Genomic DNA, 23,031 nt, shown 5'->3' on the forward strand with positions numbered 1-23,031 from the left:
CACTGCATTTCTCACTCGTAGACACAAGCTCAGAAATTGGCACTATGTGAACTTTAGAGGCTTGTGTAGAAGCAGAATCTGCACACGGTGAGGCATTGGGCATGAGTGGGCTGCAGCAAGGCCAGAGGGAAAGGGTAGCTCGGGGGCCAACTTCCCGGAGGGTGAGTTCGCGCGTGGGTTCTGCTGCACAGGACTCAGACGAGGACCTTGATGGAGAGGCCTTCAGAAGAAGGGTGATGGGTATGCACACAGAAATGCTTGGTGCAATGGCAAGGCTGCCAGAGAGCCTCTTGACAATGTGAAGGAGCATGGAGGAGTCCACCTCCAACATTGCACGAGGCTTTGCGCATAGCATGGAGCCCAGGATTTCCAGCCTGGAAATGATGGTACACTCCCAGAGAGACTGTGGTGACCCAGACATGATGGTGCGCATGATGGGTGATGTCGCAGCTTCCGTTGCAGCACTGGCAGAAACGACCTGGTGCTTAGTGCTGCAGCGGAAGCTCAGGCTGATCTCATGCAGTCTCAGCGTGATGCCACCCAAGCTCAGACTGATCTCATGCAGTCTCAGCGTGATGCCACCCAAGCTCAGGCTGCTGTCATGCAGTCTCAGCGTGATGCCACCCAAGCTCAGGCTGATCTCATGCAGTCTCAGCGTGATGCCACCCAAGCTCAGACTGATCTCATGCAGTCTCAGCGTGATGCCACCCAAGCTCTGACTGATCTCATGCAGTCTCAGCGTGATGCCACCCAAGCTCAGGCTGATCTCATGCAGTCTCAGCGTGATGCCACCCAAGCTCAGACTGATCTCATGCAGTCTCAGCGTGATGCCACCCAAGCTCTGGCTGATCTCATGCAGTCACAGCGTGATGCCACCCAAGCTCAGGCTGATCTCATGCAGTCTCAGCGTGATGCCACCCAAGCTCAGGCTGATCTCATGCAGTCTCAGCGTGATGCCACCCAAGCTCAGGCTGATCTCATGCAGTCTCAGCGTGATGCCACCCAAGCTCAGGCTGCTGTCATGCAGTCTCAGCGTGATGCCACCCAAGCTCAGGCTGATCTCATGCAGTCTCAGCGTGATGCCACCCAAGCTCTGACTGATCTCATGCAGTCTCAGCGTGATGCCACCCAAGCTCAGGCTGATCTCATGCAGTCTCAGCGTGATGCCACCCAAGCTCAGACTGATCTCATGCAGTCTCAGCGTGATGCCACCCAAGCTCTGACTGATCTCATGCAGTCTCAGCGTGATGCCACCCAAGCTCTGACTGATCTCATGCAGTCTCAGCGTGATGCCACCCAAGCTCTGACTGATCTCATGCAGTCTCAGCGTGATGCCACCCAAGCTCAGACTGATCTCATGCAGTCTCAGCGTGATGCCACCCAAGCTCAGGCTGATCTCATGCAGTCTCAGCGTGATGCCACCCAAGCTCAGGCTGATCTCATGCAGTCTCAGCGTGATGCCACCCAAGCTCTGACTGCTGCCATCATGGCTGGGTTTACCGGCACAACCGGGGCTTGCAGGGTGTCGCTGCAGCCCAGCAATCTGTGTTCCAACAGATTGCTAGGAATGCTGAGGCGCTGCCCCAGGGAGTGGCAGTGGGTCAGTGGAGCATGACCCTGCTGTCCTATCTCAGGATGACAATATTCCTGTTCCCACCATTGCCACCCCGTCATTGCCCTTGCCACTGCCTGTTAGTCAGCCATTCCAGACTGCTGCCACCCATGCCGAGGTGGTGCAGTCTACAGCCGGGCCTTCTAGGTTCACAGCTGCTCAAGGTTGTCCTGCACGGCCATCTGAAGTCTCCCGCAAGGAAACTCAGCAGCCTTCCACCAGCGATGCTGCAGCTACTGGGGGAGCACTTCGTAGGAGCACTAGAATAGGAAAAGCCACATGAACAAAAGACACTAAAGGATTGCACCAAGGTGATTAGTTAATAGTATTATTGTAAATATGTATCATGTGAATATTGATAAATTTATTAATTTTGTTTGGAATCTTTTGTGGTGTCTCTCAATTCAGCTTTGTGCCCAGGAGAAGCATGTGATATTCCGTGAGACAGGGATGGAATGATGGGGATATGGTGAGCAACGGGGATTCATTCATTCGAATCGGTGTCTCATGGACTCGAATGAGCCGCTCACGGACAGCCCGTCCGGATGGACGATTGGGCTCCTGCCTCCTCCCTCCCTCCTCTTCCTCTTGCTCCTCGTTCTCATCCTCTTCCTCCTTGTCCTCCTCTCCCTCGTCCCCCTCTTGAGGTGGTGGCGCGATCCCTGCTGGCAAGGGCTGTGCTCTCATGATGGCCAAGTTGTGAAGCATGCAGCAGACCACCACAAAATGGGACACCCGCTCCGCGAAGTACTGGAAGGCTCCTCCTGAGCGGTCGAGGCAGCAGAACCGTTGCTTCAGTATCCCAATCCCGATGGTCTGCTCGATGATGTTCCTGGTGGGGACATGGCTCTCATTATTATGAGTGCTGGGTACAAGTGTTGGGGTTGCAGAATGGAGTCATGAACCAGGTGCAGAGCGGATAGCCTCTGTCTCCGAGCAGCGACCCTCGAGCTTGTTGTGGTGGCTGGAAGATTGCTGGCACACTGGACTGGCACAGGATGAAGGTTGCTGCCAGGATAGTGGGCATTGACATTGAGGATTCGCTGTGCATGGTCGCGCACCAACTGCACATTGAGTGAGTTGTAGCCTTTGCGGTTACAGAAGATCTCAGGATTGTTATACAGTGCCCGCAAACCACGTGTGTGCAGTCGATGGCACCCTGCACCTTGGGGAAGCCCGCTCTCCTGGCAAAGCCACATGCGCACTCATCCTGCTTCTCTCTGCTAAGAGAGAAGCCAACGTAGTCTCTTCTCCTGGTGTAGAGAGACTCAGTGACCTCCCGAATGCAATGATGGATAGTGAACTGTGAGATGTTAGCTATGTCACCTGCTGCAGACTGGAAGGATCTGCTGGCGAAGAAATTGAGGGCCACGGTGACCTTGACTGCCACTGGGAGAGCGGTGTTTACTCTGCTTTAAGAATGCAGGTCTGGTTGCAGGGTTGGCAGAGTTCTGTGACTGATATGCCATCAATGACTCAAAGACAAGGATTCAACTGAAGGCTTTTAATCACTAAGAACATAGCAGCATAGCAGGTCTTCCCACATCGGGTTCGTCTGGTAGTGAGTGACTCATGCAGCTTCTGAGACCTTTATATGACAAAAGACAGGGGCGTAGCCAATACACACAATAGGAACAAAAGGGTGCGGTTCACACAATACAAGCAGGTAAAATACAAGCAGGTCTGATGAAGGCATATTTCATCACATTCACCCCTTCTACAGATTTAGTCTGTCCAGGGGTGTGATAGTCCTTCCTGAACGTCGCAACAGTACCTCGGGTTCCGACCGGGAGTCCGTGGTGCCCTCCTGGGCATACCCATGTGCTGGGGGTGTTGCAGGTACTTCTGGGGGTGGTGAGGATACCTCTGGGGATGGTGGAGGTTCTTCTGGGGGTGCTGGTGATGGGTCGTCGTCGTCGCTTCCTGCCGAGGTGAGGTCCTTTATGGACACGGTGTCTTCACGCCCGTCGGCATGCTTGACGTACGCGTACTGTGGGTTTGCGTGGAGTAGGTGTACTGCCTCCACGAGGGGATCCGTTTTGTGGCCCCTCACATGCTTCCGTAACAGGACTGTCCCTGGGGTGGAGAGCCACGAGGGTAGGGACACTCCTGAGGTTGATTTGCGGGGAAAAACAAACATCTTCTCGTGAGGAGTGGTGTTAGTAGCAGTACACAGTAGCGACCTTATCGAGTGGAGTACGTCTGGGAGGACCTCCTGCCAGCGGGAGGTGGGGAGGCCTTTAGACCTTAGTGCTAAGGTGACCGCCTTCCACACTGTCGCGTTCTCCCTCTCCACTTGCCCATTACCCCGGGGGTTATAACTAGTGGTCCGACTCGTGGCTATCCCCTTCGACAGCAGGTATTGGCGCAGTTCATCGCTCATGAACGACGCCCCCCTGTCAGTGTGGATGTAGTTAGGCATGCCGAACGTGCAAAACAGGTTGCCGAGGCACTTGATGACCGTGGCACTGGTCATACCTGGGCAGGGGTAGGCGAATGGGAAGCGGGAGTACTCGTCCACAATGTTGAGAAAGTACACATTGCGGTCGGTGGAGGGGAGTGGTCCCTTGAAATCTAAGCTCAGGCGCTCGAATGGCCGTATAGCTTTGATCAGGTGGGCTCGGTCGGGCCTGAAAAAACGGGGCTTGCATTCCGCACAGGTGCGGCAGTTCCTGGTCATAGACTGGACCTCCTCGATGGAATAGGGCAGATTACGGGATTTTATAAAGTGGAATAGCCGGGTGACCCCCAGGTGGCAGAGGCCATTGTGGAGGCCCTGTAGCCTGTCCCCCTGGATGCTGGCACATATCCCTTGTGATAGGGCGTCGGGGATTCGTTGAGGGCCCCCGGCCTATATATTATGTCGTACTCAAACGTGGAGAGTTCGATCCGCCACCTGAGAATTTTGTCGTTCTTGATCTTCCCCCTCTGTTGTTAAACATGAAGGCTACCGACCGCTGGTCGGTAAGCAGGGTGAAGCGTTTGCCGGCTAGGTAGTGCCTCCAGTGCCGCACTGCCTCCACTATGGCCTGGGCCTCCTTCTCTACTGAGGAGTGCCTGATCTCGGGCCCTTGGAGGGTTCTTGAGAAAAAGGCTACGGGCCGCCCATCCTGGTTGAGGGTGGCTGCTAAAGCGAAGTCGGACGCATCGCTTTCGACCTGGAAAGGGATGTTTTCGTCCACTGCCCGCAGCGCGGCCTTCTCAATGTCGTGTTTAATGCTGTTGAAGGCGGCGTGGGCCTCGGCCGTGAGCGGGAAGGACGTTGATTTCAGGAGGGGACGGGCCTTGTCGGAATAATTGGGGACCCATTGGGCGTAATAGGAGAAGAACCCCAGGCACCTTTTCAGGGCCTTGGAAGTGTTTGGTAGGGGTAGCTCCCGTAGGGGGCGCAATCGGTCGGGGTCCGGACCGATTTCCCCGTTTTCCACCACGCAGCCCAGGATGCAGAGGCGCGTGGTGCTAAAGACACACTTATCCTCGTTGTAGGTGAGATTGAGTCTGAGGGCGGTTTTCAGAAATCTCGCGAGGTTCGAGTCGTGGTCTTGCTGGTCGTGGCCGCAGATGGTGACGTTGTCTAGGTATGGGTAGGTGGCTGTTAACTGGTTCTCATCGACCATGCAGTCCATCTCCCGCTGGAAGACTGAGACCCCGTTCGTTACCCCAAAGGGGACTCTGAGGAAGTGGTAGAGATGTCCGTTCGCCTCGAAGGCGGTGTATGGACGGTCCTCCGGCCTAATGGGGAGCTGGTGGTATGCTGATTTTAGGTCGATGGTGGAAAACACCCGGTATTGCGCGATTTGGTTAACCATATCCGCTATGCGGGGCAGAGGGTAGGCGTCTAGCTGGGTGTATAGATTAACCGTCTGGCTATAATCTATCACCATCCGCTTCTTTTCGCTCCCCTTAACTACTACTACCTGGGCGCGCCACGGGCTGGTACTGCATTCGATGATACCCTCCCGCTTGAGTCTTTCTACTTCCGACGCAATGAACCGTCTATCCTCCCAGCTGTACCGCCTACTCTTGGTCGCTGTGGGTCGACAGTTGGGTGTGAGGTTGGCGAACAGAGAGGGCGGCTTGACCTTCAGGGTAGCCAGACCGCACACTGTGAGGGGCGGCTGGGACCCGCCATAGGTAAGCGTGATACTTTGGTGGTGGCACTGGAAGTCCAGACCCAAGATCACGCTCACACAGAGATCTGGCATTATCAGTAGTTTAAAATCTCTGTAATCATTGCCTTTTACCGACAACATAACCGCGCAGAAACCTGTAATTTTTGAGGTATGAGTCTTATCGGCCATGGCGATTTTGCCCTGTGTGGGGACTATCGTTAGAGAAAGTCGTTTTACCAGGCTAGGATGAATGAAGCTTTCAGTGCTCCCGCAGTCAATCAAGCATTTAACCTTGTTCCCGTTTACCTCTATGTCCAACTGTGAGATGTTAGCTATGTCACCTGCTGCAGACTGGAAGGATCTGCTGGCGAAGAAATTGAGGGCCATGGTGACCTTGACTGCCACTGGGAGAGCGGTGTTTACTCTGCTTTAAGAATGCAGGTCTGGTTGCAGGGTTGGCAGAGTTCTGTGACCACATCCTTGTTGAAGCGTAGCCTCCTAAGACACTACTCCTCGCTTAATTGGAGGTAGGAGAAGTGCTGTCGGAGTACACTAGATAGGCCTCCTCCCCCCACTGCGCGCATGCTCCTGTCTTCCTCACTCCATTTGCTGTAGATCCGGAGGGTGAGGTCGACTGTTGAATGTGAGCAAGAGTTGTGTGCAGAAGCCTTTTAAAGAAATAATGAGGGAGCTCTTCACTTGCAACAATACTTCCTGTTACCAAATAACCTTGAAATAAGTAAAGAAAGCTGTTGGAGTTGTAGGAAGTAGCACAGAGCTACTCAGGCGCAACTGATTGCTGATGATCCCTTTAAATATTGTTGCTGAAGCCTCCTTCCTGCTGTTGGATGCCTGCTCTCCCTGTCGTTGTTTAGACATGCCGTTAAGTTCAATGGCAAGAACGAATACTGCAGATTGCGCGTCAAGAGAGCATTGACCACTCACCGGCATCACGATCTCGACTGAACAGGAGTGAGGGAGGGAGGGGAGAAGTATATTACAGTACAACAAATAACTTTTGTCTGCTATGCATGCTCCATAACTTTGGGCTGGATTTTATCAATGGAGGCTAGTAGGAGGCGGGACTCCCACTTTTGGGGTTGGAGTCCCGCCTCCATCGAGTTGTGGCCAACCCACTTGATTTTCCCTTGATTGACCTTGTTGAGCCCACCCAGCGGGCTCAGCAGGCCAATTAAGGGCCACCCGGCAACAGGAGACGTCACAGATTGACATTTCATCTGTTGAGCTTTTGACAGATGAAATATCAGCATTTGACAGCTCTTTGAAGCTGTCAAATGCTGATATTCTGTACTCTAAGTTAATTCCTTCCTCCAGAATAGAAAGCAGAATGCTGCAACTTTTAACAGCTCGCGGCCATTCTGCTTTCTGTGCCGGTGAGATGAGGGACTCCCGAGACCTGAAGGAAGGAAGCCTGCATTAGTAAGTAAAGGTAAGTAAAACTTATTTAAACACTTTACACACACCAAACACACTTACCTCTGCACTCATGCACCCATCACTCACCTGAACACCGGACATCTCGAACCCTCCAAGTCCTTCAGCCCGACGGTCCGCCTCGCTAACTTGGCGTGATTTGGAGCCGTCGGGCAGCCCACACTTCAGGGATAAAAATAGGGATTAGGCTAAAAACTGCCTGTTAACTACCTGTTAACAGGCAGTTAATTGGCACTAATCCCCTTCCCGCCTCGGGGAGGCGGCTCCCAGCACAGGTCGGGTACCCGCCTCCTGTGAAACGGGCATGGAGGCGGGTCGGGGGCAGAATGGGTTCGTGCCCCCCTGATTTCGCGATTTTAACCCCCCACACGCCTCCATTCCCGCCTCCACGGCCCTGGGAAATTCTAGCCCTTTGTCATGCAAAGAGGCCTCAAGAACAGGATGCCTAAGCAACATTGGAGCAAGTTGGTGAAATTGACAGCAAAGAATTAAGGGCTGAGCCAACAGTGCACCAAGGAAGGCTGGAGCACTAGGCACTATTTCCAGATGCCTTCCAAAGAGTGCCAGAACTATATAATTTCTTAAAATTGCAACCTACATCTGAAGTGTAACTGTGCCCAAATGATCTTCTGCTGCACTGTCCTGCAGTTTCTGAAAGGCCATATATTCCCTTCTTTTACTGAGCCCTTGTATCATTTCAAACAATTACAAATAAGTATGTTCAAATCAATGCAGTGTATTTATTTAATACATTGTGTCATGTATGAACATTTCTGGCTCCTTTTAAGGGAATCCCCTGTGGGAATTGGAAGTGTGTTGGCTGTCTGCAGGTTTGCAGTGACAGCCTGCGTGGAATCTGGTGGCTCTTATAATTTCTATGGTGTGAGGTTCTGCCTTTGAGTCAACCACGTCTGGTGCTGTTGTAGCTTTTAGGCCCTGCTGCTTTCTAGCACCCCTATTATTACTTGCACAGGGATGCTTGATGGCCTGCATCTGGATTGAGAGCCACCCATGACTGCTATGGTTGTGCTGCTGCTGCTAAGTACTTCCTCAGTATGTTTGTTGATCTGTCAGAGAGCAGAATTGTAGACACCAATGAGATGTACAGATTCCTAACTCAAGATTGTCTTTATTCAATCTTCATAGTCCTCCTCGGACCTCGCAGTGTATTACCACATGGACAGAAATAAACCATGTATACAGCAATCTACATTTGTAAACAGGCCCCGTGAGGTCTGAATCCCTAAGCAATGCAGCAGAAGCAGGAACCATATTGGCCCTTCATCCAACAGCTGCCTAGATTGAACAGCCAGTATCACTTCTTTTGTTCATCAAGACACTCCTCTCGATTTCCTCAACCTCTACATCCTCCTGTGTGTAACTGTGCTGGTGCTTGGCAGAGGTGAAGATAGCGACGCAAGCTGCTGTGAGGTGCGACTGTAGTATCAATTGGTTTTTCCATTCCTAGCAAAGCAGAAGAGAACAAGATGCCAGAGCACAGCCTGCAATAACCACCTTTAAGCACTAGTTTAATTGCCATATCTATTCTACTGCAGTTCAGTTATTTGACATGAACATGTAATGTTGTATTGAAGGACATTATATATCCTTTAATAGGACAAGTCGTGAAGTAGGAGGATGTTTCTGGCTTCGCTGTTTTCCATTCCCTCAATGTTCTCACCAATTATTTTAAAGGTGACACCCTCAAAAGGAACCAATGGCTTAAATTGCTTGAGACCACTATCTGTTCTGGTCTAGTTCTGCCCCATTAAAAGCCAACCTTGTCCTGCAAGCAGATGATTAATATACAGGTTTTGAAAGTACATCAAGCAGTGACAATGTCATACAGTTTCAAGGGCATACTTAATGCTGCAAATTGATACAGATTACTTTAAGAATTATTGCTGTGCACACAGGTTGTCATATACACTTTATAATTATTATATCAAACATCCTAAATGTCCTCATTAAAACAAAGTGTTGCTCACTTTGTATTTTGCTTTTGTAAAAGTGTTCCTCACTCTGTTCTTATGGCAGTTCTTACTGCATCCATGTAGCCTCGTCTCATGGAATAGCATCTTCCAGCTAGCAGACAGGACTTTATTTCATGTGTAGTTGGAGCAGCAACTTGTCATGTTTTGGCATATTGTTGGCTTACCTCAGCAGACTCCTTGAGGATTGACATCATTTTCCTGATATCTTTCCAGCTACTCGAGTCCCAAGCACTGCAATCGCACCTTCTGGCACCTCCTCCAGTGCCAGTTGAATCAGGCACTTCTGAGGGAGGGAGGGTGGACAACAGTCCCATACAGTGTATCCTACCACTTCCTGACTCCTTCCAGTTGGGTCTCCAGCAACTGGTCTATAAACCTGGCTTTCCACACTCTTCTGTGCTCTATTCCACAGCAATTTTAGTGAGTTTACATCTTCCCTAGTGTCCCCATTGTTACTTCAGCTGTGTAAATGCCTCCAAATTACAATTGGCAGATTATTATAAAGGTTATTGCTACTCTTCTTCATTGGCTGGTGTGCTATGCATGTGTTCACATTTTAGTGTACCGACTGAAAACAGTAGAACCAGGTGTTAAGTAGCTTTCTTTGTAACCTTCAAAAGCCCAAAGTAATGCTCAGCTAAAGTTTCATTATGCATCAATAGCAATTTCTACACTAATGCCAGTATTACTAACTGCTGAGGTAAGTATTACTAATAGTTATACTGGCATTATGAGTAACTGGGTAAGAGTAGTTAAAAATAGCAGAACAGTTGCTAGAGGATGGAATGGAGACAATAGCTGAGTTTTCATTGCTGCACACCTAGACATATATGTTGGAAAATTTCTCGGGGTTCTCCCATTTGGCTGCTGTAACTTTGGCTGTTTATATGGTGTATAGAGGGTTTCCACCGATCTACTACCAAGTTTACGGTGCTGATTGGATGAACCCCCAAGGAAATTCTCAGCATTCCAGGAAAATTTGCTTTTAGTTCAAACAACAAATTAAAAAGGGGTACATTTATTCTGAATTATCCAAATTTGGGATGTTTATAGTCAACAATGGTAATCAGCTACCCTAAATTATTTTGAGAACTCCCATTTGCCACTATACAACAACAACTGAAGCTCCGTTCTGGGTGGAACAGGACACCGAGGATGCAAGTAGTCTGATTCGGCCTGAGATAGTGGCCAGGCAAACATCAATAGCCGGGGAGTGGAGTTTCTGATAGGGCTGAAGACATTGGATTTGATCGTCCCACAGTTTAGATGGAGGAAATTCTGAATCATCCAAGTCTGGAGGTTGGACAAGCATTGTGACAACACAGAAGCAATTTAGGATGAAGGAGCAAGATGGGGTGGGGAGGTAGAGATGGGTGTCATCAGTGAAGCTGACTTCATGGTAGTGGATGATGTCACTTACGGTAGCATGTAACTGAGGAAGAGGAGGGCCAAGGATAGATTTTTTAAAGTATTCGTTTATGGCCTTAGCAACACTCTGTATCGTCATTAAATAACGCTAAAATGGCGGCCGCTGCACTTTCACCAGCTGGTGGTGGGTCCCATGGCGGCTGCCATTTTTGTCCCTACCTCTGCGCTGCTAGTAACTGGCAGCGCCATTCCGAACAAAGTGGTAGCGTTGTGATGCATGAGGTAGGTCAAGTGGAGCAAGTGTCAGTAGGTGAACATTTAGGGAACAGTGATCATAGTGTCATAAGGTTTAGATTAGCTATGGAAAAGGACAGGGAGCAATCTAGAGTAAAAATACTTAACTGGGGGAAGGCCAATTTCAGTGGGATGAGAACGGATCTGGCCTGGGTAAATTGGAATCAAACGTTAGCAGTCAAAACTAATGGAACAATGGGCTGCCTTTAAAGAGGAAATAGTTCAGGTACATTCCCACTAGGGGGACAGGTAGGGCAACTAAAGTCGGAGCACCCTGGATGACGAAAGAGATAGAGAGTAAGATGAAGAAGAAAAAGATGACAGATGACCGATGTCAGGTCGAGAATACATCTGAGAATCAGACTAAATATAGAAAGTGAAGTGAAAAAGAAAATAAGGGGCAAAGAGAGGGTATTTGACTAGAATGGCAGCGAACATAAAAGGAAATCCAAAAGTCTTCTGTAGGCATATAAATAGCAAACGGGTAGTAAGTAAGAGGAGGGGTGGGGCCAATTAGGGACCAAAAAGGAGACCTACGCATGGAGGCAGAGGGTATGGCTCGGGTACTAAATGAGTACTTTGCATCTGTCTTCACCAAGGAAGAGGATGCTGCCATAGACATATTAAAGGAGGAGGTAGACGAGATACTGGATGGGATAATAATTGCTAAAGACGAGGTACTAGAAAGGCTGGCTGTACCTAAAGTAGATAATTCCTAGAACACTGAGGGAAGTGAAGGAAGAAATTGCGGAAGTACTGGCCATAATCTTCCAATTCTCCTTAGAAACGAGGGTAGTGCCAGAGGACTGGAGAATTGCAAATGTTACACCCTTGTTCAAAAAAGGGTGTAAAGATAAACCCAGCAACTACTGACCAGTCAGTTTAGCCTCGGTAGTGGGGAAGCTTTTAGAAACAATAATCATGGACAAAATGAACAGTCACTTGGGCAATCGTGGATTAATTAAGGAAAGCCAGCACGGATTTGTTAAAGGCAAATTGTGTTTAATCAATTTGAACAAGTTTTTTTGATGAGGTAACAGAGAGGGTTGATGAGGGCAATGTGGTTGACGTGATGTACATGGATTTCCAAAAGGCATTCGACAAAGTGCATAGGCTTGCCAGCAAAGTTGAAGCCCATGGAATAAAAGGGACAGTGGCAGCATGGATACGAAATTGGCTAAGTGACAGGAAACAGAGAGTAGTGGTGAACGGTTGTTTTTCTGAATGGAGGAAGGTATACAGTGGTGTTCCCCAGGGGTCAGTTCTAGGACCACTGCTTTTCTTGATGTATATTAATGACTTGGATGTGGGTGTACAGTGCACAATTTCAAAATTTGCAGATGACACAAAACTTGGAAGTATAGTGAACAGTGAGGAGGATAGTGATAGACTTCAAGAGGACATAGACAGGCTGGTGAAATGGGCGGACACATGGCAGATTAAATTTAACGCAGAAAAGTGTGAAGTGATACATTTTGGCAGAAAGAATGAAGAGAGGAAATATAAACTAAAGGGTATAATCCTAAAGTGGGTGCATGAACAGAGAGGCCTAGGGGTATATGTGCACAAATCGTTGAAGGTGGCAGGGCAGGTTGAGAAAGCAGTTAAAAAAGTTTACAGGATCCTGGGTTTCATGAATAGAGGTATAGGCCACGATTTTCAGGTGAAGGCAGGTTGGAGTCGGGTTTGATGTTCGGCGGGTTCTGGTCCCACTGCCGGTTTAATCCGCTCTGAAATAACAATTTTGCCTTAAGTGGGCTGATTAAGCCTATCGTGCGCGCTACCCACCCATTTAGTGGGTTCGGGTCTGCTGCTCGCCTCTGCTGACATCTTTCATCCAGCTGCAATTAAGGGGTCCATGCAGCCTTGTTGTTCATTCCTATTCTGCTGCTTTCGGTGTGGCACATATCAAAATGGCTGCTTCAAGACCAAAGGCTCTTGTGGAGGGAGTGAGAGGACACCAAGAGGTACTGTTCCCCTCAAATGGACGGAGGAAGCCTCCTCAGCAAACCAAGGCAGCCTGGCTGCAAATTGCTGAGGAGGTGAGTGCCAGGTCTTTGTGTGCACACACCTGGGTTCAGTGCAGGAAAAGGTTCAATGATCTGCTACGCTCAGCAAAAATGAGTATAACATCACACTTACCTTCAATCTGCTCCCCATCTCCTCTCATCACCAGCACTCTGCATTGTCAACCTACTCCTGCACATCCACTTTACCCTTACATCCCTTGTACCCTTACCTATCCCTCTCTCTCTATGTACAGAATCACTTCACCATTCTACTATGCACCCCTCACACTCGCTCTCACTGTTACACAATGACAACAACTAACAATGCACAGGGAGGGTCCTTGGTATTGGCATCTCACTCCATCTTTGTCTCCCTCTAAGCATCTATGCTATGGATTCTCTACACTCACTCCAACATTCTCACGCAAACTCCACTTGTGTCCCTCATTGCAGGAAAAGAGAGCCCACAATAAGAGGGAAAGGGCAGGACAGGAGGAGGGCCACCTTCGATTGCCCACTTGACCACCGCTGAGAAGGCTGCTCTCAACATCATCGGAGGTGCTGAGGAGCTGGAAGTGGGGGACGGTGAGACGGGCGCAGTAGAGCAAGCTGGTGACAGAATAGATATGCAACCCTCTCATTTAGATTGCATGAGTGACTGATATGGCATCTGATGTTCATACAGATTGAGTTCTGATCATCTGCACAATTGGATGTGTCTGCTATGTTAATAACACATGTCTAACTCATGCCTTTACTCCCCCACAGGACCATCGAGAGCCCCCCTCCCACTGTCCAGGAGGAAGAACTGGAAGACTCCTCAGAGGAAGCTGCAACCTCTGGGGGCACAGTGTCAGCAGAATTGAGCATACCCAGCACCAGCGCAGAGAAGCACACCTTGGTGGGTCAAGCGCGAGATAGATTAGTGTTGTCACTTGGTGTATCACAGCTCACAAGTGTGCATCAGCAGATGGTGGAGACAGGCAACAGCAGTGGAGAGTCCTCGTCGGAGGCCGCAGGGCGCTCCTAGCTCTGCTCAGCTGCAATTGGACCCTGTGCCTCTGGGGCCATCCAGAAAGAGAGCAGTGCTGGAACTTCAGCAACAAATGCAGGAGTCGCTGACAGGTTTTGCATCCACAGTAACTGCGAGTGTGTAGAGAATGGAGGAGTCCATCTTAAACATAATCAATGCCATGGTGGAGGCAATGACGCATGAACGTGCCGCCATGGAGAGGGTGGCAACCTCCTTGGAGGACATAAGTTGCCAGACTCAACAGAGCATGGTGACTCTTCTAAATAGATGGTCTGCTTTGGAGGATAGGTGGGCATCTATTGAGGAGAGACACCAGAGGTACATGGACATCCCTGTTATGAGGACTGTCATTACAGAGACGGTCCTCATGGCCCCACTGATGTGCAGCAAGGTGCTCTCCAGCTACTTGCTAGCAGTGAAGTGCGGGCGACCCGTGAGAGGGATGTCGGTGGTCGACAACAGGGAAGTGTGGGCTCCTCTCTAAACGCTCACACTGCCATGCCACTGCAGAGCCCTCGGTCAGAGCCCCAAATTCCTCACCCAACTGAGATGGCCGTCTCAGCTCCTGCACAGCCGCAGGAGGAGCCCTCCCAGGCTCCCAAACCCGAGGACGCCCGCCAAAGGTGTTGAAGCAGGAGCAGCATGAAAGTGAGCAAGGTGCCTCAACATCTGCTGAAGCCACAGGGGAAGCACCACGTAGAAGCACAAGTAAGAGAAAGTTAACATACAAATAGTCACAAGGGTAGTCACTTGGGTGTTTTGATGTAATACAAATTGAAAATTATCATCGTCATTTCAATTGTAATAAAGAAATGCGATGGCAAACATTCAAAGAGTCGGCCTATGTGTGCCCAGAAATGGAAGTGTCACAGTGAGGTGTCGGGGCGCCTTTCATCTGTAATGATGGTGTTGAGAGTGATAGGAATCCACAGTTTATTGTACAGATGGTGTATGGTGTGTTAAGAAGGTGGCAGCCACATGTGTTTGCTTCGTAAACTTAAGCGAATCTGGCATGGATTAGTGCACCCCTTGCCTCACGGCCAGCAATGTGCTCGTGTGCTGGTGGAACTGGCACATCCGCCTCTGCAAGGTTTTCCTCCTCCTCCTCCTCCTCCTTATCCTCCCCCTCCTCCTTGGAGGAGGAGGCTGTGTGCTGAGCCACTTGTTCCTCAGGCAGTGGTAAGCCACGCTGCTGTGCAATGTTGTGCAGTGCACAGCAGACAACGATGATTCTGGAGACCCTGGCTGGTGAGTACTGTAGGGCTCCACCTGATCTGTCAAGGCATCTGAATCGCATTTTGAGCAAACTGATGGTCTTCAGGGGATAGCCCTTGTCTCCAAGTAGCCATCCGGAAAGTTGCGTTGGCGGATTGAAGAGCTGAGGCACAGTAGACTGCTGCAGGATGAACGAGTCATGGCAACTGCCAGGGAACTTGGCGCAAACATGCATAATGTTCTTCCTGTGGTTACACACCAACTGGACGTTAAGGGAGTAGACGCCCTTGCAGTTGATAAATACAGCTGGGTTGTGATGGGGTGCCCTAATAGCCACATGTGTGCAGTTTACGACGCCCTGCACCCTTGGCAAGCCTACCATATTTGCAAAGCCAACCACACGCGCGGTTGCACTTGCTTCATCCGTGGAGAAGTGGATGTAATTGTGCGCCTTTGAAAAGAGGGCATCAGTAACCTGCGTGATGCAAGTGTGTGCGGCCGACTGGGAGATGCTGCTGATGTCTGCTGATGATCCCTGGAAGGACCCTGAAGCAAAAAAATTGAGTGCGGTGGTGACTTTGACAGCCACTGGTAAGGGGTGTCCACCCTCTTCTCTAGGCTCCAGGTGTTGGTACTGCATTGTGTAGATGTCAGCGACTACCTTTTGTGAAAGTTTCAGCCTCCTTTGGCACTGCTGCTCAGTCATGTTGAAGCTCATCCTCGGCCTGTAAACCCTGTGTTGGGGGTGTCTCCTGCGGCGAGGTGCAGCCCTGCGCTGATGCCCTCTGCCCTGTGCAGCATCAAGTGGGTGAGGAGGAGGTTGGCGCTCCTGTTGTTGGTGCTGCTGTTGTGCCTGGTTCTGCTGCTGCCGCAGCTGCTCTTCCTCCGATTCTAAGGACCAGGATGAGAGGGTATAAATTGTTCCCATTCCGCTGGTGTATATCTCAGTTGAGGAATAGATGTTATAAGCGTTCAGTCAATGCGGGGAGAGGGTTTTCCAAGGCGGTCACAGTGCATATGGATCTCAGCTTAAACACTTACAAGCTCAATAGACCTGCAAAAAGTGTTCCAACACCTTAAACACAAAGTTCTGCCATCTGAAAGTCAGCCATGTTACAGGTCCGCTTTTATGCTGCAGGAGCAGCTGTCAACAATTCAGGTAGTTGCTCAACCCGGCACAATCAGCTGGCGTGTTTGGCGAACAGCGTGGAACACGCTGAAAATGTCGTAAAAAGGGAAGAGTCTGGTAAAATGAGATTATGTAGGCAGTTAACAAGCTGTTAACTGCCTTAAGTGCCTCTCCCGCCGCTTGGTGTCGGGTCTGATCGGGCCTCCCAGACCCGACACTTTGCAAAGTTGCGTGGAGGCGGGATGACGGCGGGTTCGGAACTTGCCGTCAATCAAAATGACTTTAACCTCTGACCCGCCTCCAAACCCACCCTCTGAGCGCCGGCAAAACCGCAGTCATAGAGTACAAAAGTGTGGAAATTATGATGAACCTGTATAAAACACTGGTTCGGCCTCAACTGGAGTATTGTGTCCAATTCTGGGCACTGCACTTTAGGAAGGATGTGAAGGCCTTAGAGAGGGTACAGAAAAGATTTAAGAGAATGATTCCAGGGATGAGGGACTTCAGTTACGCGGATAGACTGGAGAAGCTGGGGTTGTTCTCCTTAGAGCAGAGAAGTTTGAGAGGAGATTTGATAAAGGTATTCAAAATCATGAGGTGCCTGGACAAAGTAGATAAAGAGAAACTGTTCCCATTGGCAGAAGGGTCGAGAGCCAGTGGTTCACAGATTTAAGGTGATTAGCAAAAGAACCAAAGGCGACGTGAGGAAAAACCTTTTTACTCAGCGAGTGGTTAGGATCTGGAATGCAATGCCTGAAAGGATGGCGGAGGCAGACTCAATCTGAGCTTTCAAAAGGAAGTTGGATAAGTACCTGAAGGAAAAAAATTGCAGGGTTACGGAGAAAGAGCGAGGGAGTGGGACTAGCTGAAGTGCTCTTGCAGAGAGCTGGCACGGACTCGACGGCCCGAATTGCCTTCTTCCATGCTGTAACCATTCTATGATTCTATAACACGAACTTCAACCCTGCTGGGTCCTAAGCACACCAGGTTAACCTGGTGTGCAAGCAGGCTGACAGTGGTGATGACAGCACCACTTAAGGGGACATACACATCAATCAGATAAGTTTGTATTTAAGCGTTTGGACTTGATTTTTTTGAATTTATTGAAGTGGTGGCTTGTTGATGATGATCCCTTTAAATAGCGCTGCTGGGGGCTCCTTCCTGCTGCTGAATGCTTGGTCAGTTCATGATTTGGAGAGGGCGTTAACTGGTGCGGTGATATCCAAAATGGCAGATCGTGCATCAAATCAGCATTGCACACTCATTGACGTTACAATCTGCCTCATCTAAATATCTGGAGTGAGCACAGGCAACGGCAGCGCTAACGACCGGCCCAAAATGGCGGCCATCGCAGGACCCGCCAGAAGCGGGCGGAAGTGAGTCGGTCGCCATTTTTTCTTTAAAACGGGCCTTAATGGCCAGCGCTAAACCCTCAAATTTCTAGGCCAAAATGTCAGAAGTAGACAGCAAGTCCATTGAAAAGACAAAAACAGGTTAACCTTTTGGATGGAGACCATTTATCAGAGCTGGAGTTCTGGATTTTCTTGTTCTCTTACGCAGAGGCACAAAGATAGTATTTTCAGCAGCTCAATGGGGAAATAAGATGGAAATCCATAGTAACAGTGTATTGCACAATGTAGGAAGAGATCACATGTGACACCAGCTAAAATCTTTGGCTATCCACAACTCCCAATTAATTTTTTAAAAAGTGGGAATGCATGCATTCTAACATGGGTTTAGGTAATTTTTCAATGATTTAATCAAACTGTAACATATTGTTTCAGTGGATTTCATCAACCACATCTGATATGTAGAGTCACAACAGGAAATAGTGACGTGAGTCGTGACAGAATCCCTCCCCCCCCAGCAACGTCCACTCCCAAATACTAACAATATTAAGGATAACAAAACTTAACTGTTCAAGGGTTCTGTCATTAATACCATGATCGCAACTACCCAGGACAAAGAACACATTGGGGCAAAAATTTGGTCGCGCCCCCTTTGGGGCACTAACTTCGCCGGGCACTACTTTTAGCGCCCAGAAAAAGTTAGCACCCCCACACCCAAAATTCACTAGTAGCGCTACTGGAAGTGCTCCCCTCCCTCTTGGGGTGCTACCAGGGAATATCCAAGTGGACATTGTTCATGTGTGAGCCCAGATAGTAAGTGTTGGTGGGCTATTTCATCATGGGAGAATCGAAGCTGAGCCCAATTCTGTCCTTGCCTGAAGTCCATACAGCATCTTGTCCAGCAGGGTGTCACAATCTGGTTATCAGTCAGGATTGGGAGCTCGGGCTGATTTTCACCCCTCTCCAGCCAAGGGTGCTGAAGCCAATTGTAGCATCTCTTGTAGCTGAGATTAGCTAACTCAAAGGCCAGGGGTTGAACCTGGGATCTTTCTGATCTCTATAGTTCAGTTCCACACTGGGAATTATACTAACCTACTGAGCCATCAGAGGCCTATGCTCACTAATTGTCAAACATATCTTTTCTTATAGATGTTGCTGAAGAATACTGTTTTCATATTCTTAATAATAGCAAGTTGCACTGAAGGACTTCTCATCACCGGCTTTGTGACATTTATGCCTAAATACATTGAAAATCAGTTTGGCCAAACTGCTAGCCTGGCAGCAATCCTGGGAGGTAAGTAGTTAAATGAACTTCCTTAACAGATAATATTTCAATAATTCATTTTTTAAAAACTGGCTTGGTATGATTGATTTAAAGAGATATTGGGCCAGAATTTGCTGAAAAAATAACAGCGTATGAATGACGCACACTGTTATTAATGTGCAAATGGACCAGCAACTTGTAGTGAGGAAGAGATACCCCTTTAATTGCGAATCGCCACAAGTTTCTGGTCAATTTGCGCTGTTAGCTTCGTGAAAACGGCATTTCACCCTTAACCGCCCCGTGATTTTCATGAAGTTATATTTGGATTTTTCAAAAGGCCTTTGATAAGCATAGTAGACTCATGACTAAGATCAGAACATGTGGAGTTAGGGGACAAGCAGCAGAATAAATAGCAAGCTGTCTACAAAACAGACAATAGAGAGTAGTTGAAAAGGTAGTTACTCAGACTGACAAAAGGTGAGAAGTGGTGTTTCACAAGGATTGGTGCTGGGACCACTGTTGTTCACCATTTACATAAATGATTTGGACTCTGGAATCGGAAGCACAGTTCTAAAATTTGCAGGCACCACAAATTGGGGTTAAAGTTAATACAGATGAGGACTGTGACAAAATACAGGAAGACATTAATAAACCTGCAGAATTGGCGCGTAATTGGCAAATGAACTTCAATATAGATCGGCGTGAGTTGGTACATTTTGGTAGGACGAATAAGGAGGCCACGTTGTCCTTGAAAAATAAGTGTCTAAATGGGGTAGAGAAGCAGAGGAATCTCGGGGTACAGTTACATAAATCACTAGCTGGAGTGCCCGGCGGTGCCGAGGGTTTTTTGAGGGCATGTTGTTGTTGGAAGAGAGAGAGAGAGAGAGAGAGACTGGGGGGAGAAGAGAGAGACGGGGGGGAAGAGAGAGAGAGAGACTGCTGGATTTAGTTTGGGATTAGCCTGGAGAGAGAGGGGGGGGAAGTAGCGCCTCAGGCCTGGCCCGATCGACCCCTGCGAAGGAAGGAAGGAAGGAAGAAGGCGAGCTCTCCCTCCCTGTCCCACCCCCTCACTCTTTCCCTCCCTCACCCTCTCTCTCCCTCCCCCTGTCTCTCCCTGCTTTACTCTCTCTCCCTCCCTCCCACTCTCCTCTCCCTCCCCCTCTCCTCCCTCCCCCTCTCCTCACCCTCCCCTCTCCCTCCTTCCCCTCTCCTCTCCCTCCCTCCCCCTCTCCCTCCCTCCCCCTCTCCTCCCCCTCCCTCCCCCTCTCCTCTCCCTCCCCCTCTCCTCTCCCTCCCTCCCCCTCTCCTCTCTCTCCCTCTCCTCCTCTCCCTCCCCCCTCCTCTCCCTCCCCCCCCCCACTCCCTCCCCCTGTCTCTCCCTGATTTCCTCTCTGTCCCTCCCTCCCCCTCTCTCTCTGCCTTTCCTCAGAGCCTGGACGTGGTGAGCCGAAGCCCCCGTGTGCGGATCAGCGCCTCAGGGCCGGCCGGTGCGCGGCCTAGCGTGTGAGGCCCGGCCGGACTCACCTTAGCTCAGGTCGCGCTCCGGGCCGCCGCCGACGTTGACGCGCTGACTCCCGCCCCGCCAGCCTTTACTAAGATGGCAGTGATGGCTACGCTCGGCTCAGTCCCGCACCGCCAGCCTTTACCAAGATGGCGTCGATCGCGGGGCGGGCCCAGCGGGATGGGCGGTGCCTAGCTCGGGCATGGCTGGCGAGGAGAGGCCGAGGCTTCGAGGCCTGCAGGTGGGGTAACCCTCCAAGGTTGCGGCGCCCGGCGGAGGCAGCGAGTCAAGAGGAAAAAAAAGGGTGAAAGGTAGGAAAATTAATCAGCTTAGAAAAAATATTTAGAAATTAATTTACTTTTTTAAAAAACAATTTCCCCTCCACACACACAGAAAGTGGGAAAAATAAACACACAGAAAGTGGGAAAAATAAATCAATAGTTAGAAATCAAGATGGCAGCCACTCACCTCAGCTCAGAAGGATTAGGCCCGCCCACACACACAATGAACCCCCCCCCCCCGTGATGCACCGATTGGTCAACCATCACGTCACTCAATGCTAATGAGCGGAATTTTGCCATTTTTTGAACCTTTTTTGTATACTGTCGGAACAATTTTTGTCTGACCAAAAAGTAAATACGCCTATTAGACTCCCCTAATGATAAGCTTTCTTTTGATATAACATGCGTGTAGGTACGCTGTATAACTTTTGAGTGTATAGCGGACAGACAGACAGACAGACAAATAGACAGACAAACAGAGAGACAAACCGCTTTATTATATATATATAGATAGAAGATTAAAAGTTGCGACGCAAGTTAATAAGGCCATTAAAAAAAAGCAAATACAGCACTGGGGTTCATTTCTAGAGGGAAAGAATTGAAAAGGAGAGTAGTCATGTTAAACTTGTATGGAACCTTGGTTAGACCACACTTGGAGTACTGTGATTCTAACTGAAAAGTGCTGTCCCATCAAAATATCTATCAGTTCTTTTCCATCAGAACAAAATGAAATGACAGCAGAGAATGCAGGATAAATTACACTCCCTGCAGGGATCCCTGTAAGCATCCATGGACTTCCAGCACCATCCAGCACCATCCAGCCCTCTGCTCAAAATACTCCACTCGCCATCTCTGTGTCAAAAATATAAGAATTAGGAGCATGTGTAGGCCATATGACCCCTCAAGCCTGCTCCGCCATTCAATAAGATCATGGCTGATCTACGACCTCGACGCCACTTTCCTGCCCTATCCCTATATCCCTTGATTTCCCTAGAGTCCAAAAATCTATCTCAACCTTGAATATACTCAATGACTGAGTATCCACAGCCCTTTGGGGCAGAGAATTCCAAAGATTCACTACCCTCTGAGTGAAGAAGTTCCTCCTCATCTCAGTCTTAAATGGCCGACCCCTTATCCTGAGACTATGGCCTAGAAATTCAGTGGTCTGCGCCACCAGTTTGCGCCCAAAGAGGCCACTCAGAGGCTTTTGCGCCACTGGCCACAACCACCGCGATATTTAGCGGGGCGCTAATGGCGGCGTTAGCCTGTAGCGCTGCACCGCCACCGATGACGTCATCGGTGTGCGCAGCGCCCCGCTACCGCCCCGAACGCCATATTAGGTTGCGCCCGCCTCTTCAGCGCCGGCCGCAAATAGCAACCGGTACACGGGCCAACCTGTGGCGCTAGTTAAGGTGGAGGTGCGGCCGGCCGCTTTTTCGGCGGCTGCCTGCCCGCACCTCCGTCCCCGGCCTCCTACACCACCACCCCCCCCGCGGCATTGCCGGCTGTTTCCCGAGAGCCCGGCACTTCTCCTTGGTGCCGGGCTCATTTGCCGGCACTCGCGAGCAGGGATCGCGCTGTTGCAGGCACCTCCCCCTTAACAGTGGGAGGAAGGCTTGCAGTACCGCAGCGTGCCGTGCCGCAGCGGGTGGCGCTGCGGCCCTTTGCGCGCCGATATTCAGTTTCAGCGCCCCAAGTGGGGCGCGGGAAGCCTCGTTTAGCGGCCCGCTTCCATTTGGGGCGCAGAAACTGAATATCCCGATGGCGCAAGTGGCTCCGCTCGCAGCGGTAATTCCGGCGCCCAGCCGAGCTTGGCGCCCCAAACTGAATTTTTAGCCCTATGCCCCTTAATTCTGGACTCTCCAGCCATGGGAAACAATCTCTCAGCATCTATCCTGTCAATCCCCCTTAGAATCTTATGTTTCACTGAGAACTCCTCTCATTCTTCTAAATTCCGAAGAGTATAGGCCTAATCTACACAGTCTCTCTTCATAGGACAACCCTCTCATCCCAGGGATTAATCTAGTGAATCTTTGTGGCAAAGCCACTAAGAGACTCTCACAGTGACTGGTACAATTGCCTTTAATCATGTTTATTACCTTTTAATGTTGGCTCTGGTTAAACAGAGCTAGTTCGACAAAATCGCGATCTGACGCGATGACGTCATCACGTGGGTCATGTGACGTTCCAATGGCGGGAAACGTGATGACGTCATGACGTCAGAGGTAGAGGGCGTTTCCAGCTAGTCCTCGTGTGGAGTGATAATGAATAGACCTGTTTAGAGCTTCTCCTGCATTTTCTTGTTTTGTAAAGTTTTAGTACATTAAACTCAGATTGTTAACTACTAGTGAGTTTATAGATTCTTTGCTAGGAGTGCAGAGACTCCTACATTGGTGACCCCGAATCCTCACGATC

At 49.7% G+C, this 23,031-nt stretch overlaps 1 protein-coding gene across 1 annotated transcript in view; it reads left to right on the forward strand.

Moving 5' to 3' along the window:
• LOC147124487 (solute carrier organic anion transporter family member 4C1-like) overlaps positions 1–23,031 on the forward strand; it is a 173,458-nt gene that overhangs the window by 111,732 nt on the left and 38,695 nt on the right. Inside the window, exon 7 of the mRNA XM_085987777.1 lies at positions 18,720–18,864. Coding sequence (XP_085843903.1) covers positions 18,720–18,864 — 145 coding nt within the window. The remainder of the gene's footprint in view (positions 1–18,719; positions 18,865–23,031) is intronic.

Source organism: Somniosus microcephalus, chromosome 1, assembly GCF_052327205.1.
Source record: "Somniosus microcephalus isolate GS21.2 chromosome 1, FLI_Smic_1.0, whole genome shotgun sequence".
In the NCBI taxonomy this organism is placed as follows: Eukaryota; Metazoa; Chordata; class Chondrichthyes; order Squaliformes; family Somniosidae; genus Somniosus; species Somniosus microcephalus.